The following is a 17,416-nucleotide window of genomic DNA, read 5'->3' on the forward strand; positions in this document are numbered from 1 at the left end:
GCAGGGTCACCTGTTGCGTTAATGGTAAACGAATATGATGGATTGTGAAGGTCGGCCGGCATGGGTCGCGAAGATCGGTCGACTGGTAAAAGTGGCTCCCGGAAAAAATATTTGAAAAATACTGAACTGGCTGTTCCCCAAGCCGCTGTCTGGTTGGAAATGGCACAATATGTAGACATATTCCTTCTGTCTGCAAAGGACAGGGCCCTTATATGTGGCTTCTAACAAGTGATCCACACTGCAAACCTGGCTGACAATCTTTAATTGGTTTTCTGCAATTTTTAATACATTCAGGATTGTTCAATGGGGAACAGTTCTTGCGAGCTATCCTGATGAATGCAAGTTGAAAAGCATGTGTCTTTTTTTCCAGCATCCTGCCGAAGTAATTCCTAAATTCCAGAAAGGACTGATTTTAATTTTTAAGATGATGGGTTCAGTAAGGCTAAGAGAAATAAAACACAGGGAGAGTGTACAAAACAAGATCAGACTGATGGTCTGAGAAAACAGGGCAGAGAGCTTGGGAAGTATAGACTAAACTGCATTTAGTTCAATGCAAGAGGCCTGACGGGCAAGGCAGTTGAACTCAGGGCATGGATGGGTACATGGGACTGGGATATTATAGCTATTACTGAACCATGGCTAAGGGAGGGGCAGGACTGGCAGCTCAATGCTCCAGGTTACAGATGCTATAGGAAAGATAGATCAAGAGGTAAAAGAGGAGGGGGAGTTGCATTTTTGATTAGGGAGAATATCACCGCAGTACTGAATGGGGATATGTCCCAGTCTGTATGAGTAGAACTGAAAAATAAGAAGGGAGAGATCACTTTGATAGGATTGTATTACAGACCCCAAATAGTCAGTGGGAAATGGAGCAGCAAATATGTAAAGAAATTGCAGATAGCTGCAAAAAAAATAGAGTGGTATTGGTTGGGAACTTTAACTCTCCCAACATTGACTGGGACAGCCGTAGCATTAGGACTTGGATGGAGAGAAATTTGTTGTGTATTCAGGAGGAATTTCTCATTCAGCATGTGGATGGCCCGACCAGAGAGGAGGCAAAACTTGATCTCCTCTTGGGAAATAAGGAAGAGCAGGTGACAGAAGTGTTAGTGAGGTATCATTTTGGGAGCAGTGACCATAATTCCATTAGTTTTAAGACAGCTATGGAGAATGACTGGTCTGGCCCAAAAGTTAAAATTCTACATTGGGGCAAGGCTAATTTTGATGGTATTAGATATAAACTTTCAAAAGTTGATTGGGGGAGTCTGTTCACAGGCAAAGGGATGACTGGTAAGTGGGAGACTTTCAAAACTGTGTTAATCAGGGTTCAGGGTAAGCACATTCCTTTTAGAGTGAAGGGCAAAGTTGGTAGAAGTAGGGAACCTTGGATGACTCAGGATATTGAGGCCCTGGTCATAAAGAAGGAGGCATATGACATGCATAGGCAGCTGGGATCAAGTGGATCCCTTGAAGAGTATAGAGGTTGTCGGAGTAGAGTTAAGAGAGAAATCAGGAGGGCAAAAAGGGGACATGAGATTGCTTTGGCAGCTAAGGCAAAGGAGAATCCAAAGAGCTTCTGCAATTACATAAAGGGCAAAAGAGTAAATAGGGAGAGAGTAGGGCCTCTTAAGAATCTACAAGGTCATCTATGTGCGGATCCACAACAGATGGGTGAGATCCAAAATGAATATTTCTCGTCAGTATCTACTGTTGAGAAAGGCATGGATGTTAGGGAACTTGGGGAAATAAATAGTGATGTCTTGAGGGGTGTACATATTAAAGAGAAGGAGGTGCTGGAAGTCTTAAAGTGCATCAAGGTAGATAAATCCCTGGGATCTGATAAAATGCATCCCAGGACATTGTGGGAGGCTAGGGAGGAAATTGCAGGCCCCCGAGCAGAGATATTTGAATCGTCGACAGCCACAGGTGAGGTGCGTGAAGGTTGGAGGGTAGCAAATGTGTCTTTGTTTAAGGCGGCCCGCAAGGAAAAACCTGGGAACTACAGACCGGTGAGCCTTATGTCTGTGGTAGGTAAGTTGTTAAAAGGTATTCTGAGAGATAGGGTCTACAGGCATTTAGAGAAGCAATGACTGATTAAGGACAGTTAGCATGGCTTTGTCAGTGGAGAATCATGTCTCACAAATTTGATTTGAGTTTTTTGAAGCGGTAACCAAGAACGTAGAAGAGGACAGTGCTGTCGACGTTGTCAAATGGACTTTAGCAAGGTTTTAACAAGGTACTGCATGGTAGGTGTCTGCATAAGGTTAAATCTCACGGCATCCAGGGTGAGGTTGCCAATTGGATTAAAAATTGGCTTGACGACAGAAGACAAAGGTTCGTAAATTTCCAGATGACACCAAAATTGGTGGCATGGTGGACAGTGAAGAAGGTTGTCTAGGATTTCAACGGGATCTTGATCAATTGGCAGATGGAGTTTAATTTAGATAAATGCGAGGTGATGCAATTTGGTAGATCGAATCGGGGCAGGTTCTACTTAGTTAATGGTAGGGTACTGGGGAGAGTTATAAAACAGAGATGTATGAATACAAGTTCATAGCTCCTTGAAAGTGGATTCACAGGTGGACAGTGTGTTGAAGGAGGTATTCGGCATGCTTGGTTTCATTGGTCAGAACATTGAATACAAGAGTTGGGACGTCATGTTGAAGTTGTACAAGACATTAGTAAGGCCACACTTGGAATACTGTGAACAGCTCTGGTCACCCTATTATAGAAAGGATATTATTAAACTAGAATGAATGCAGAAAGGATTTACTAGGGTGCTACAGGTACTTGATGGTTTGAGTTATAAGGAGAGGCTGGGTAGACTGGGGCTTTTTTCCCTGGAGCGTAGGAGGCTTAGGGGTGATCTTTTAGAGGTCTATAAAATAATGAGGGACATAGATAAGGTCGATAGTCAACATCTTTACCCAAAGGTAGGGGAGTCTAAAACCAGAGAGCATATGTTTAAGGTGACGGAGGAGAGATACAAAAGGGACCAGAGGGGGACTTTTTTCACAGAGGGCGGTGAGGATCGGAAACGAGCTGCCAGAGGCGGGTACAATTTTGTCTTTTAAAAAGCATTTAGGCAGTTTTAGATAAGATAGGTATAGAGGGATATGGGCAATTGGGACTAGCTTAGTTGTAAAAACTGGAAGGCATGGAAAAGTTGGACTGGAGGGCTTGCTTCCATGCTATAAAACTCTGTGACTCTATCTTCCCTTGTCCTAGACTCCACAGTTAGCAGAAATAGCTTCCCCCCTCGCTCTAATTCTACCCGGCTTCCCTTAATATCGTGAAATATGACTTCATTTATTGAATGTTTTTGTTGATGGAACAAAGGGGGTTACACAGGGTGATATGCTAAAAGTGTTTGAAATTATGGAAGGCTGGGACAGGGTAGATAGAAGCAGACTATTTCCAGGAGTTGAGATGTCTAGAACAAGGAGCCATTGATATAGGCTTAAATGTTCAGAGGTACAGATCTACAGGCAAGAGAAAAACCTTTGCCCAGGGTTGAGAACTGTGGAATTCACTTTCTCGGTCAGTGGTTGAGGCAGAAACTATGTCAAAGATTAAATTGGATAGGTGGACAAAGGGAAGCAGATTGAAGGAATATAGGAACTAAGTTGTTGAAGGATTAGAACTATTTGCTTGTAGAGGATAAACACCAACACAGAGTGGTTTGAATCAACATCCTAAGTCCATGCTCCAAATGTCTAGATATTTCTATGTAACCAAGCATGGGCATACATCTAAATAGCATACAGCTACACAGTAAGGCTTCTACAATACTAGCTTTACTTATGCGCAATATTTAAAGACATTCACTGCAACATTACTAGTTTTACTTGGCTCACAATAAACAGTCAAGCTGTTGAGCACAGGGCTAAATCGCTGGCTTTGAAAGCAGACCAAGGCAGGCCAGCAGCACAGTTCAATTCCCGTACCAGCCTCCCCGAACAGGCGCCAGAATATGGCGACTAGGGGCTTTTCACAGTAACTTCATTTGAAGCCTACTTGTGACAATAAGCGGATTTCATTTCATTTCATTTTCATTTCATTTCAATTGTTGCACAAAATTCTCCATGCAACTGTATCATTAACAGAATTTTTTATTGGCAACACATTCATGAGTGAATAACACTTCCTTCAATTCAGGAATGTTGCACGTTGTGTGGCTTTGAGTAGATCAATTATTTCCAGGTTCAAAATTGTTTCACCGTTTTTAATATAACAAATGGCAAGAACTTGGAAGGTATTACCGAACATCTTGCAGGAACACATCAAATCCAGTTCCTCTACTCCAATACCATTTCCAATGCTGTACTGAATTTTCCCAGGTTAACACGCCTATCTTACATTTTAAGACTGTACCAGAACCCCAAAGGACCATTTATTCAACAAATTTTCTAAGATGTAATCTTGAAATTTTTCCGATTGAAAGATGCTGATCTGCCCAGTAGCACATGCAATCACATACCTGACTTTTGCGATGATAGAGCTACCACCAATGCCGGGTCAATTTCACAAGGCAAACCAGATGCTGAAGAAAGCTCATATACATTCATTGCAACCTGCATGTGTTAAGAAACCACTTTTACAGACAAATAAACGTTAGGAAGGTGGGAATCTATCCCAAGTTAAATAAAATTCTTTACACAATATACATGTTGTACCTCAGTTACTAAATGCAAAAATAAATAGGTAAAAACATGTTTAATCATAATATATTCAGTGGATCGACTTGTAAATTGTTGAAAGGAGTTTTGTTAATAGCGTTTAATTAGGAATTCGATATGGTGCAGGTAGAAAATTAGACGATCGCGCTATTTAATTTGTAGGTTGACTGTTGTTTCTTAAGCTTGCTTGGCTGTATCTATTTTGTTCCTATTATTTAACACATTAATTGGTGATTGAGATGCTTTCCCGAAAGCTAGGGTTGCCAAACCTGTTGCCAGGAATTAAAGATTAATCTCCAAAACTTGGCTACATCGACAACTTGGGACAAAAGGCAGGGGAACTGTAGAAAGTTTTGTTTTCATTTTAATTGAATGCTTTTGTTCATTAGTGATAAAAATATGCTAAAAAAACCTATTTGATGGTCAAGCAAAAGTCATCCGATGAAGAATCTGCTCGCTTTGATGTTGACATGGGAAGGCAATGTAATAATAATAAAAATCTTTATTGTCTCAAGTAGGCTTACATTGCAATGAAGTTACTGTGAAAAGCCCCTCGTCGCCACATTCCGGCACCTGTTCGGGTACACAGAGGGAGAATTCAGAATGTCCAAATTACCTAACAGCACGTGGCTTGGGACTTGTAGGAGGAAGCTGGAACAGGAAACTGGAGCAGGAAACTGGAGCACCCGGAGGAAACCCACGCAGACACGGGGAGAACATGCCGACTCTGTACAGACAGTGACCCAGCCGTGATTTGAACCTGGGGACCTGGCACAGTGCTAACCACTGTGCTACCGTGCTGCCCATAGTACGCCAAGTATGGTTGAGTTAGGTTGGAGGTCATGCAGTGACAGCTCCAGGAATACAGCAACACTGAGTTGGCAAACCTACACATGGTCCAATTGGATATTTTCAGGGCACATTTTTTGGTTAACCAGATTAGTGCTTGGCATGATCCTGTTCAAGTCCTTTTGAATTGTTCAGGACAAATGTAATTAATGGTTGGACTAGTATTGTTGAAGTTCAGTTGCATGCATTATATATTTTTTCATTTTTTTAAGTACCCAATTTTTCTTTCCAATTGAGGGGCAATTTAGTGTGGTCAATCCACCTATCCTGCACATCTTTGGGTTATGCGGGTGAGACCCACGCAGACAAGGGGAGAATGTTCAAGCTCCACACGGACAGTGATCCGGGACCGGGGTTGAACCCAGGTCCTCGGCGCTGTGAGGCAGCAATGCTAGCCACTGCACCACCGTGCTGCCCTTGCATTTACATATTGAATGCTTACTGGCTGGATTGTTTCTCTAAACACCAATAACATTTTCAAAAGCCAATTTATTGCATTTAGCAGCGTTGCCCCATTGTGAAATGTTTACAGAGAGATTTGTCACTGCAAATGTCAAAATAAAAAGCATTATTCAAGAATAATGAGAGAAAGCAATGTTTATGGACAGGAAATGCACACGATATGCAAGAATTATGTTGACATATGCAGTATATTAAGTGACTACATAAAACCTTATGAAAATTCAATGCATCTACCCAATATACATGTTTGCTTTCTGCAAACTAGAGCCTGACTTGATTAGCACAAATGCACATTACTTCAAATAGGTTGTGTGTATAAATACTTAAGTAATTAAAATTAAGGATGTAAGCACAATTACCTTCATATCCGTCTCCCTTGGAATGTGGTCCTTGAAATCTTCAACTGAACTCACCAGGAAGGGAATGTGGCAGGACAGGACCTGAAGAAGAAATACTCAGCTTATTATTTGGTTAATTACCAGGTTTCAAAATCAGGATTCCATTCACCATCACCTGGATCAAAATCCTGGAACTCCCTCCCTCACAGCACTCTCGGTGCACCTACACCACATGGATTGCCATGGTTCAGGGCAGCAGCTCACCACCACCTTCTCAAGGATAATTAGGGATGGGCTATAAATTCTGGCCTATCCAATTCCAAGAATTAATTTTTTTAAATCATCAATGTGTGAGAAAAGTCTAGACTACAAATATCCAGTCGTTAAAGCAAAAGTGCCACTTTTATATTCATCTTTTTTTTCCCAGATGGTAGTCAAAGTCCAGGATTTGCAAGTGCAGTGAAGGAGGTTTTGCTAAGATGGAGCACTCAGAGGGATCTTCGGATCTGCAGAATCTTGGAACCCACTGCCAAGAGAATGGTGGAAGGAGAAATAATTAATAATTTCAAAAGGAAATTATTGGACTGGGCAAGAAACCTGGGCCCGTAATGCCTGTGAAGTGGTAAGAGTCAGATTGCCATTCCGTTCCTACTTACTTATCGGGAAATAAAGCCACTCCTTTCTCGCCCAATCTTCTGACTCAGGCTGGGTGAGAACAGTTTAGTGCAGTGGGTTCCTAAAGTCGTGTGTTTCGGGCAGGAGAGTCAGAGGTAAGAAAGCCATGCCCCCCCCCCCTCGCCTTTTCCCAGTGAAAAGTCGAAAAGACCAGTCAATTTGTGAAGGCAAAGGTACATTTGTAAGGTAAAAGGGTAGGATAGGAAGGTAGTCAGTGGGAGGGAAGGACAGTTGGGTGCAGTAGGAGAGGAGTCAATTGTTGGGGTGGGGGGGTTAGTACTATAGTTACCCGCACGTTAGAAATGGTTTGAAGTCTAACTCATTCTGGGTAACTATTACTATAAGAAAGTTGGAACCCTCCCAAGGTTTGAGATTTATTATTGTACTTTCGGAGGAGTCCCACTGCAGGGCAATTGCTGTGCAATACTGGTGTCGGGACTTATAGGAGGGGCAGGGGGTGGATTTCCCAGCACATCTTTGGGCTAATGCACTGTTACGATGCACCAGAGCTCAGAGGTTATTGGCCCTGATAATCAGAGGCTTCAGACAAGAGGAGCTGTTGGTCACTGCTTGGAAGCTTCAAATTCCAGGTGTGTCAACTCGGAAGAATGAGATTAAAAATAAGAAATGAGGCAGAGAAGGAGTGCAAAACCCCAATAAATCATAGTCCCTTTTAAAATAATTTTGATTGTATATTACTTTGTTTATTTAACAATCATTGATAATATGCAATTCATTGCAAATATATGTTGTTAGCTTTCTCCCACCCTTAAAAGTAAATCCTCAACCAAACACCACCCATACAAAAAAGAGAGCAATTCACAACGAACATCCCCAGTAGACACAATGGGCGACATTCCCCACCTTGTGACACTGCAATTGTGAACTTCGATTGGGCGGAGAATCAGGTGTCTGGCCAAAACAAAGGCTGGCGCCTGGTGGCGATTCGGGCTCCATGCTCCGGTCCCTCGCTGGTGGCGATTATGAGGTTTGCGACCCATACCAGTGGTGGCATGCAAAACCGTCATTTGCATGTGTTTAAATATAATTAGTGGGTTGGCCCCGGTATGCTCCGCACTTCCTCAATTCTCCACTCCTCTCAGGATGAAGTCTCGCAGGTGTGAAATATTACAAGTGTTTACAAACGTGGACTGGACACCATTGCGGAGGGGGAGTGGGAGACTAAAAAGAACACGGAAAAACCATTGAAAACTGTCGGCTTGCTGGGGGATGGCTGCCCAGGCCAGGACAGTAGCAGGTAGTGACTTGGTGCCAAGTCCGTGGACCTGGGGCGTCCTTGTCGGGAACGGAGTGGCCTGGCTCAGACCACCAATGCTGTAGACTGTCTTTTAAATGCACCCCTTTGGTACTACTTACAGAATCCTGGCTGCTCACACTGCTGAGTGCTGCCTCTGTCCTTTAAATGCTCAGGAGGCCTCTGGTCATCTGAGAGCCCATCCAGGCCGCCCCTCTGAACACCCTCATGCCCCAGCTTTCTCATCAAGGGCCAAGTTCAATCAGGAGCCCACCAAGTGTTGGCACTCCTCAGAAGCACTTCCCCATTGCAGAGGAAGCAGGGGATCAGCAGAGCTCATCCCAATCAGAGGACACCTGCACTGATGCCTTTGGAATCCTCTCTGATTCGCTGCACCTGTCAGGGCAAAGGCCTCACCAGTGACTCCCACTCCTCTGGATCACCAGCTGCCTCCTCCTGGTGAGACTGGCAGCATTGACTGCATCTGCCATATTTAAGAATTCTGGACAGTATTTAACTTTTGATTCACACTGACTTTACTTAGAAAAACTGGTATTACTCCATACAGTGAATCAAGTTACAATTTTATTATTTCCAAGAGGTAAAAAGGAGAAACGAGGCAGGGGAGGATGCAAGACCCCCAATAAATCACTCCCTTTTAACCATTAGGATAGCCTTTAACACATGCAGTTAAGGTAGAGTTCAACACAGGAATACTTGTTGAGTACTTTGTTTATTATATTTTAATCCTTATGAACCGTGGACCATCCACACATGCAAATTAGGACTAGTAGGCCATTTGACCCCTTGAGCCTGCTTTGCCGCTTGCTAAGATGATGGCTGATCTGATTGTGGCCGATATTTTCCTGTTTATCCCTACACCTTTTGACACCATCAATCTACCTGACCCATCCTTAAAAATATTCAATGTACCTGCCTCTGCTGCTCTCTGGGGAAGAGAATTCCACAGACTAACCACTATGTGGGAGAAAGGAATTCTCATCACCACTTAAATGGGACATCCCTTTTGTTTGAACTGTGCCCCCTATTGTAGTCTCTCCCACAGGGGGAAACATTCTTTCAGCATTCACCCTGTCAAATCCTCTCAGTATCTTGTATGCTTGAATAAGGTCACCGCTCATTCTTCTAAACTCCATAAATACAGGCCCAACCTGTTCATCCTTCCCTCATAAGATAGCGCTTTCATACCAAGAATAATCAGTTGAGTAAACTTTCCATGCTTCCCTTAAATACGGCGACCAAAACTGTACTCAGTACTGTAAATATGGTCACACCATCGTCCTGGACAACTGCAGCAAAACATCCCTACTTTTGTATTCCATTCCCTTGCAATAAAAAACATTCCATTTGCTTTCCTAATCACTTGATGAACCTGCATACTAACCGTACTCACCCAGATCCCTCTGTACCACAAGTCCTTCAATTTAAACTACTGCTTTCCTATTTCTCCTGAACATGGATAAGTTCACATTTTTCCACATTATACTCCATCTGTCACATTTCTGCCCATTCACTTAACCTATTTAAAGCCTTTTGCAGACTCCTGGAGTCCTTTTCACACTTCACTCTCCGACAAACTGGCAAATTTAGCAACCAGGCGCTCTGTCCCTTCTTCCAAGTCATTAATATAGACTGTAAATAATCGCGGCGATAGGTTGCCGGGATATACCCTGCTGGAGCGACTGCTGCTTCCGGATATGGAAGGGGAGGGAAAAATTGGGGCTATATATAAGTGGCTGGGGGAGCAGGGAGGTGAGCGGGTGGTGAAGATCAAGGAGAAATGGGAAGCAGAGTTGGGAATGGAGATCAATTGGGGAGTATGGAGTGAGGCACTGCGAAGGGTAAACGGGACCTCCTCCTGTGCAAGGATGAGCCTGATACAATTTAAGGTGGTGCACAGGGTGCATAAGACTCGGGCAAGAATGAGTGGTTTTTTTCAGGGGGTAGCTTGAGAGATGTGGGCAGGGGCCAGTGAAATTGGGAAGATTCTGGGCGGGTGTGTTCGCGGTCTTAGCCAGGATAGTGGAGGAGGTTGACCCGGACCCTTTGGTGGCGATATTTGGTGTTTCAGAGAAGCTGGAGCTTATGGAGAGGAGGAAGGCCAATGTCTTGACCTTCGCCTCTTTGATTGCACGGCTTCGAATTTTGCTGGAGTGGCGGTCGGCATCGCCACTGGGGGTAGCGGCTTGGTTGGGTGACCTGTATGACTTCCTGCGGTTAGAGAAGATAAAGTATGAGCTAAGGGGCACAGCAGGGGACTTTGAGAAAAGGTGGGGGATGTTTGTGACCGTGTTTGAGGATCTATTTGTCGCAGGGGGGTGGGGTGGGGGGTGAAAAAGGAGAAAAATCTGCACAGACTGTATAGTTGATTGTTGGGAAGTATGTTTCCCAGGGTGTTTACTTGCTGTAACCTGCTTTGATACAAGTTTGTAATAAAATACGTTTTTTTAAAAAGTAAATAATCGAGGCGCCAGCTCCTCCCCTGTGGCATTCCACATCTCGTCAGCCTAAAATGAGCCATTTATCCCTACTCCGTTTCTTTTTAGCCTTTCAAATTTTTAAGTGCCCTGCCGTAACCACCTTAATTCTACGATCAAGAACCTAGTTGTAATTGGACATAATTTGAATAAGCCATGAACTAATTATTTTATTAAACAGAAATGTATGCGATTATGTGAAGCTAGACCTACCACTGGAGCTTGGATTATTTGACTTGTTAGAGAGACATGTAAAATCATAACATGACAATGAGTTTGTTTTATTGTAGTTGATTATTTGTTTGTGCTCGTACTTACATGAGCAATTGTACTTTTGTGTATTAAATCAAAGGTCACTCCTATATGCACCTTCAAACTATACATGTCTCCAGTTCTTTATCGTTTTAGGCAAATACGACACAAAGTCACTCCCACAATAAAGTAATATGGACGGGAGTAATGATGTGACAAGTAACTGCATAGGGAATATCTTCCATATAGAAAATATGTCTCCTATATAGAATATGTATAGTCTAAGTGGAACCCAAAATATTACAAATGTATCTTTAGGTCACTTAAAAACAAAATGGCATCCAAATGCATTTTCAAAAATATACTGAGTTCATAGATTATCTTTCGTTCTCCTTACTTGTGGTTCATCTGTTGACTGACTGAAGATTCGCAAAAGGTAGTTCCCATGCTCTCCTGCTACATCGCCTACCTGCCAGCTGTAAATTATTGTTCTTTTATGAATACATTTGAACCAATTCTAGATTTGACTGTTCCAATGGACTCCTTGCTGGCCTCTCAACATTCTACATGTAAACTTGAGGTCACCTAAAACTCTGCACCTGTGCCCTTACTCACATTGAGTCCCGCTCACCTATCACATTTGGACCCATAGCCTAAATTGGCCCTCGGTCAAGCAATGCTCCAATTTTGAAATTCTAATCCTTTTTGTCAAATCCCTCTATCTCACTCCTCCCCATCTTTCAAGATATCAGCCCTCATCTAATTCTGGCTTCTTGAGTATTCTTGATTTTAAATGTTCCACAATAGGTGGCTCTACCTTCAGAATGCTGCTGCTACTTGCGCCCCCCACCCCCCCCAAGGAATCTTGCTGCCTCTCTACCTCTTTTTCCTCCTTTGTTCAAGCATTTGGCTCTCTGCCCTCATATCTCCTTATGTTGCTTGGTGTCTAATTTTGCTTTCCAACACTGCTGTGAAGCATCTTAAGGTATTTTTTGCATTGCAGGCAATAATTGTTGTTGAAAAAGGTCATCTGAAGCACCTTGGAACAGTTAACTACATTGAAAGCATCATGCAAATGCAAGTTATTGACATTGTCCATCTTGTTAATGACCTTAGATAATTTAAATATTTTTTTTTATAAATTAGAGTACCCAATTATTTTTTTTTTCCAATTAAGGGGCAATTTAGCATGGCCAATCCACCTAACCTGCACATAAGAACATAAGAACTAGGAACAGGAGTAGGCCATCTGGCCCCTCGAGCCTGCTCCGCCATTTAATGAGATCATGGCTGATCTTTGTGGACTCAGCTCCACTCTCCGGCCCGTACACCATATCCCCGAATCCCTTTATTCTTTAGAAAGGTATCTATCTTTTTCTTAAAAACGTTTAAAGAAGGAGCCTCAACTGCTTCACTAGGCAAGGAATTCCAGAGATTCACAACCCTTTGGGTGAAGAAGTTCCTCCTACACTCCGTCCTAAATCTACTTCCCCTTATTTTGAGGCTATGCCCCCTCGTTCTGCTTTCCCCGACCAGTGGAAACAACCTGCCCGCATCTATCCTATCTATTCCCTTCATAATTTTATTTGTTTCAATAAGATCCCCCCGCATCCTTCTAAACTCCAATGAGTACAGTCCCAGTCTACTCAACCTCTCGTCATAATCTAATCCCCTCAACTCTGGGATCAACCTAGTGAATCTCCTCTGCACTCCCTCCAGTGCCAATATGCCCTTTCTCAGGTAAGGAGACCAAAACTGAACACAATACTCCAGATGCGGCCTCACCAACACCCTATACAATTGCAGCATAACCTCCCTAGTCTTGAACTCCATCCCTCTAGCAATGAAAGACAAAACTCGATTAGCCTTCTTAATCACCTGTTGCACCTGCACACCAACTTTTTGCGACTCGTGCACCAGCACACCCAGGTCCCTCTGCACAGCAGCATGTTTTAACATCTTACCATTTAAATAATAATCCATTCTGCTGTTATTCCTCCCAAAATGGATAGCCTCACACTTGGCAACATTGAATTCCATCTGCCAGACCCTAGCCCATTCACCTAACCTATCCAAATCCTTCTGCAGACTTCTGGTATCCGCTGCACTTTTTGCTTTACCACTCATCTTAGTGTCGTCTGCAAACTTTGACACATTGCACTTGGTCCCCAACACCAAATCGTCTATGTAAATTGTGAACAACTGCGGGCCCAACACTGATCCTGGAGGGACCCCACTAGTTACAGGTTGCCAACCAGAGAAACACCCATTTATCCCCACTCTCTGCTTTCTGTTAGTTAACCAATCCTCTACCCATGCTATCACTTTACCCTCAATGCCATGCGTCTTTAGTTTATGCAGCAACCTTTTGTGTGGCACCTTGTCAAAAGCTTTCTGGAAATCCAGATATACCACATCCATTGGCCCCCTGTTATCTACTGCACTGGTAATGTCCTCAAAATATTCTACCAAATTAGTCAGACACGACCTACCCTTTGTGAACCCATGCTGCGTCTGCCCAATGGGACAATTTCCCTCCAGGTGCCCCGCTATTTCCTCCTTAATGATAGATTCCAGCATTTTCCCTACAACCGAAGTTAAGCTTACCGGACTATAATTACCCGCTTCCTGCCGACCTCCTTTTTTAAACAGTGGTGTCACGTTTGCTACTTTCCAATCCTCTGGGACCACCCCAGAGTCTAGTGAATTTTGATAAATTATTTTTACAATTTCCCTAGCCATCTCTTTTAATACTCTGGGATGCATCCCATCAGGGCCAGGAGACTTGTCTACCTTTAGCCCCATTAGCTTGCCCAATACTGCCTCCTTAGTGATTACAATCATCTCAAGGTCCTCACCTATCATATCTTTATTTCCATCAGTCACTGACATGTTATTTGTGTCCTCCACTGTGAAGACTGACCCAAAAAACCTGTTCAGCTCCTCAGCCATTTCCCCGTCTCCTATTAAATCTCCCTTCTCATCTTCCAAAGGACCAATATTTACCTTAGCCACTCTTTTTTGTAGAAGCTTTTACTATCTGCTTTTATGTTCTGAGCCAGTTTACTTTCATAGTCTACCTTACTCTTCTTTATGGCTTTTTTTAGTAGCTTTCTGTTGTCCCCTAAAGACTTCCCAGTCCTCTAGTCTCCCACTAATTTTTGCCACTTTGTATGTTTTTTCCTTCAATTTGATACTCTCCCTCACCTTCTTAGATATCCACAGTCGATTTTTCCCCTTTCTACCGTCTTTCTTTTTTGTCGGTATGAACCTTTTCTGACCACTGTGAAAGATCGCTCGGAAGGTTCTCCACTGTTCCTCAACTGCTTCACCATGAAGTCTTTGCTCCCAATCTACCTTAGCTAGTTCTTCTCTCATCCCATTGTAATCGCCTTTGTTTAAGCACAAAACACTAGTGTTTGATTTTACCTTGTCATCCTCCAACTGTATTTTAAATTCCACCATATTGGTGGAACTCAGTTCCGCAGTCCCAGTGCTATCCACTGCGCCACATGCCGCCCCTGAAAATTTAACTATATTAAGTCAGACATAACAAACCCACCCCAAATTCATGCACTCTTTGGATCAATATACTTGGAAAAAATGGCCAGGTGCCCTGTCTCTGATGATATATTTCAGTAACTTCACTACAATTGATGTTAAATTGACAGGCCTATATTTTCCTGCTTTCCACTCCTTCCTGTCTTAAAAGAAAAGAGAGCAACTTTCAAATAATGGAGTTCCATTTTCTAGAAGTTCAAACATTTACTATATTCTGGCTAATTTAAATTATATTTTATTTTCCCTTTGGAGTCCTTTTAATCTAAACTTTTCTCATTACAGACTTGTTCGAGTCAAATATTTTCCTCGAATGACATTGATTCTGTGCGTGTTTTACAACACTTAGTACTTTGACCATAATTAAGTATCATGCATAGAATATATTTGTCAATACTTACATCTTTGAGTGCTTCCTGTGCTAGTGAACGGAATGATAAGATAACACCAATTATTGTCATTCTCTTTAACACGCTGTCAACCGCTAGATTATTCAGGGACAAAAAAAGAAGACAGTGTCATTTATATATTTTCTTCTTGAGAAAGATCAGTAATAATGAACAAAAAATGTGTCAAAGACACAACAGGTTAATTGTTTACAAAATGATTTGTACAACATCATAAAGTTTTCAGCAGTCTTTCAGATTAATTACCCACTAGTTAAATTTTATACTGCACAAATAAATTACTTGTGGGCATTTCTTGTTTAATTAATATTTTAAGTTACTTTCTGAAATACTCCAATGTGAAATGTAGGCGGTTCCAGGATTATTCTTTTTGAAAAAGAACAAATTAAGTTTCCAATGAGGGTAATATATACAAGGTATTGAGTATGTGCAGTTTTGAATGGGTGTGTTATGAAACATAATTGTTTCCGATGGATCAGAGAAGACTGGGGGATGACCTGTTTGAGGTGTACAAGATTGAGAGGCATGGACAGGGTGGATAGGGACCAGCTATTCCCCTTCGTTGAAGGGTCAGCTACGATGGGTTACAACTTCAAGGTAAGGGGCAGGACATTTAAGGGGGATTTGAGGAAAAACCTTTTTACCTCAGAGGGTGGTGATAGTCTAGAATGCACTGCGTGGGAGGGTGGTAGAGACGGGTTGTTTCATATCTTTTAAAAATACCTGGATGAGCACTTGGCACATCAGAACATTCAAGGCTATGGGCCATGTGCTGGCAAATGGGATTAGGGAGACAGGTTAGCGGTTTTTCATGCATTGGTGCAGTCTCGATGGGCCTCTTCTGTACTGCATTGTTCTGTGAATCTGTTGATTATTTCAGCAGAATTAAATCTGATGGCATTTTAGTAAACTCTAACAAGGGAGGGTAAGTTAGCTCTTCTTCCCCAATTAATTTGGAATGCTGGCAGAACTAATTCCTTTCGTATGAATAAAATAAATGTTCAAAAAAAATTTCAGAATCCACGACATGCAATGAACATTTATTTTGAAAACCGGAATAATTAACCTATAATTTTCAATTGTTTCTTCAATTTGTATGTTCTGGTGTTGCTTTAAATATTTTCCTACATATTGCAAAATCTAAATGCAGTGAAAAAATGCAGTTATCATTCTACTTCATTAAATTGTACAAATATTTACAAACTACATGAAGACAAAATATTTGCAAAGTTATGTTAACAGCTTGTGCCCGAGCAATTCCTGCTCCAGATTTATGAATTATTAATTGAAAACACAATCTTTGCATAGGGCGGCACGGCAGCACAGTGGGCACTGTTGCTTCACAGCTCCAGGGTCCCGGGTTTGATTCCCGGCTTGTGTCATTGTCTGTACGAGTCTGCCGTTCTCCCAGTGTCTGCGTGGGTTTCCTCCGGGTGCTCCTGTTTCCTCCCACAGTCCAAAGATGGGCAGGTTAGGTGGATTGCCCATGCTAAATTGATCCTTAGTGTCCAAAAAGGTTAGGTGGGGTTACTGGGTTACGGGGATAGGGTGGAGGCGTGGGCTTAAGTAGGCAGCTTCGAAAGGCAGTGGTGCAGACTTGATGGACCGAATGGGTTCCTTTTGCACTATATGATCTATGAATCTTATTTGATAAAATAGCATACTTCCAATTCATCATGACAGATTTAACTTGGTTATTCTCTCTTCTGCTTCATGATGTGGATAGAGGTGGGACTAATCCAATTTCCCCAGCCTATCTTTTTGCACTTGCTCTCCAGCATTTCTTCTTCCTCATGCAATTGTCAGCCAATTGTGTCAGTCACCTTTTAATTAAAACTACATGTTCTCACCAGGATAGAAAATTCAATGCTGACATTTTCCTCAAATGAGAAGTCCGCTATAAAGGATCTAAAAATATGTGCTTACAGCATAGTCTTCTGGATTGATTAGGGAAACCCTTCAGTATGCCATGCCAGGAAGCTTAATTCAAAGCCAGTGCCCAAGGGTGTACAGGTTTAAACCACTGGCTAGTATTTGAACTTCTTTTAAAGTCAAGATTTAAAAGTATTTATTTCTCTTCAGTTCCAAAGTGCATATTCCTCAAATGTTCCAGGTTAACTCCTGGTCTGATGAGAGTTAGCTGATAAATTGTTGCCTTTCTTAGATAACTGCCAATCTTCACAAGTTACTGTGGAATGCTGTAGTGCACTCCTAGGTTACAAAGTCAGTTGTGACAAGATTAACAGTTTGACCAAATCAAGATTTATTTTCATGTTCATCACCACAATAGTCTGGCCATGTAATTCTGACCATCAACATGGAGCATAAAATGATTTTCCTGGGGGCAGCACGGTGGCGCAGTGGTAGCACTGCAGCCTCACGGCACCGAGGTCCCAGGTTCGATCCCGGCTCTGGGTCATTGTCCGTGTGGAGTTTGCACATT

At 42.4% G+C, this 17,416-nt stretch overlaps 1 protein-coding gene across 9 annotated transcripts in view; it reads right to left on the reverse strand.

Annotated features, from left to right (window-relative positions):
• Positions 1-17,416, reverse strand: part of nckap1 (NCK-associated protein 1) — a 351,428-nt gene that overhangs the window by 48,029 nt on the left and 285,983 nt on the right. For all 9 annotated transcript variants that reach the window (XM_072477663.1, XM_072477668.1, XM_072477677.1 and 6 more), the window contains 3 exons: positions 14,968-15,050; positions 6,350-6,430; positions 4,481-4,574 (listed from right to left, as the gene is read on the reverse strand). In XM_072477663.1, coding sequence (XP_072333764.1) covers positions 4,481-4,574; positions 6,350-6,430; positions 14,968-15,050 — 258 coding nt within the window. The remainder of the gene's footprint in view (positions 1-4,480; positions 4,575-6,349; positions 6,431-14,967; positions 15,051-17,416) is intronic.

The sequence above is a fragment of the Scyliorhinus torazame genome, chromosome 2, assembly GCF_047496885.1.
Source record: "Scyliorhinus torazame isolate Kashiwa2021f chromosome 2, sScyTor2.1, whole genome shotgun sequence".
NCBI classification, from domain to species: Eukaryota; Metazoa; Chordata; class Chondrichthyes; order Carcharhiniformes; family Scyliorhinidae; genus Scyliorhinus; species Scyliorhinus torazame.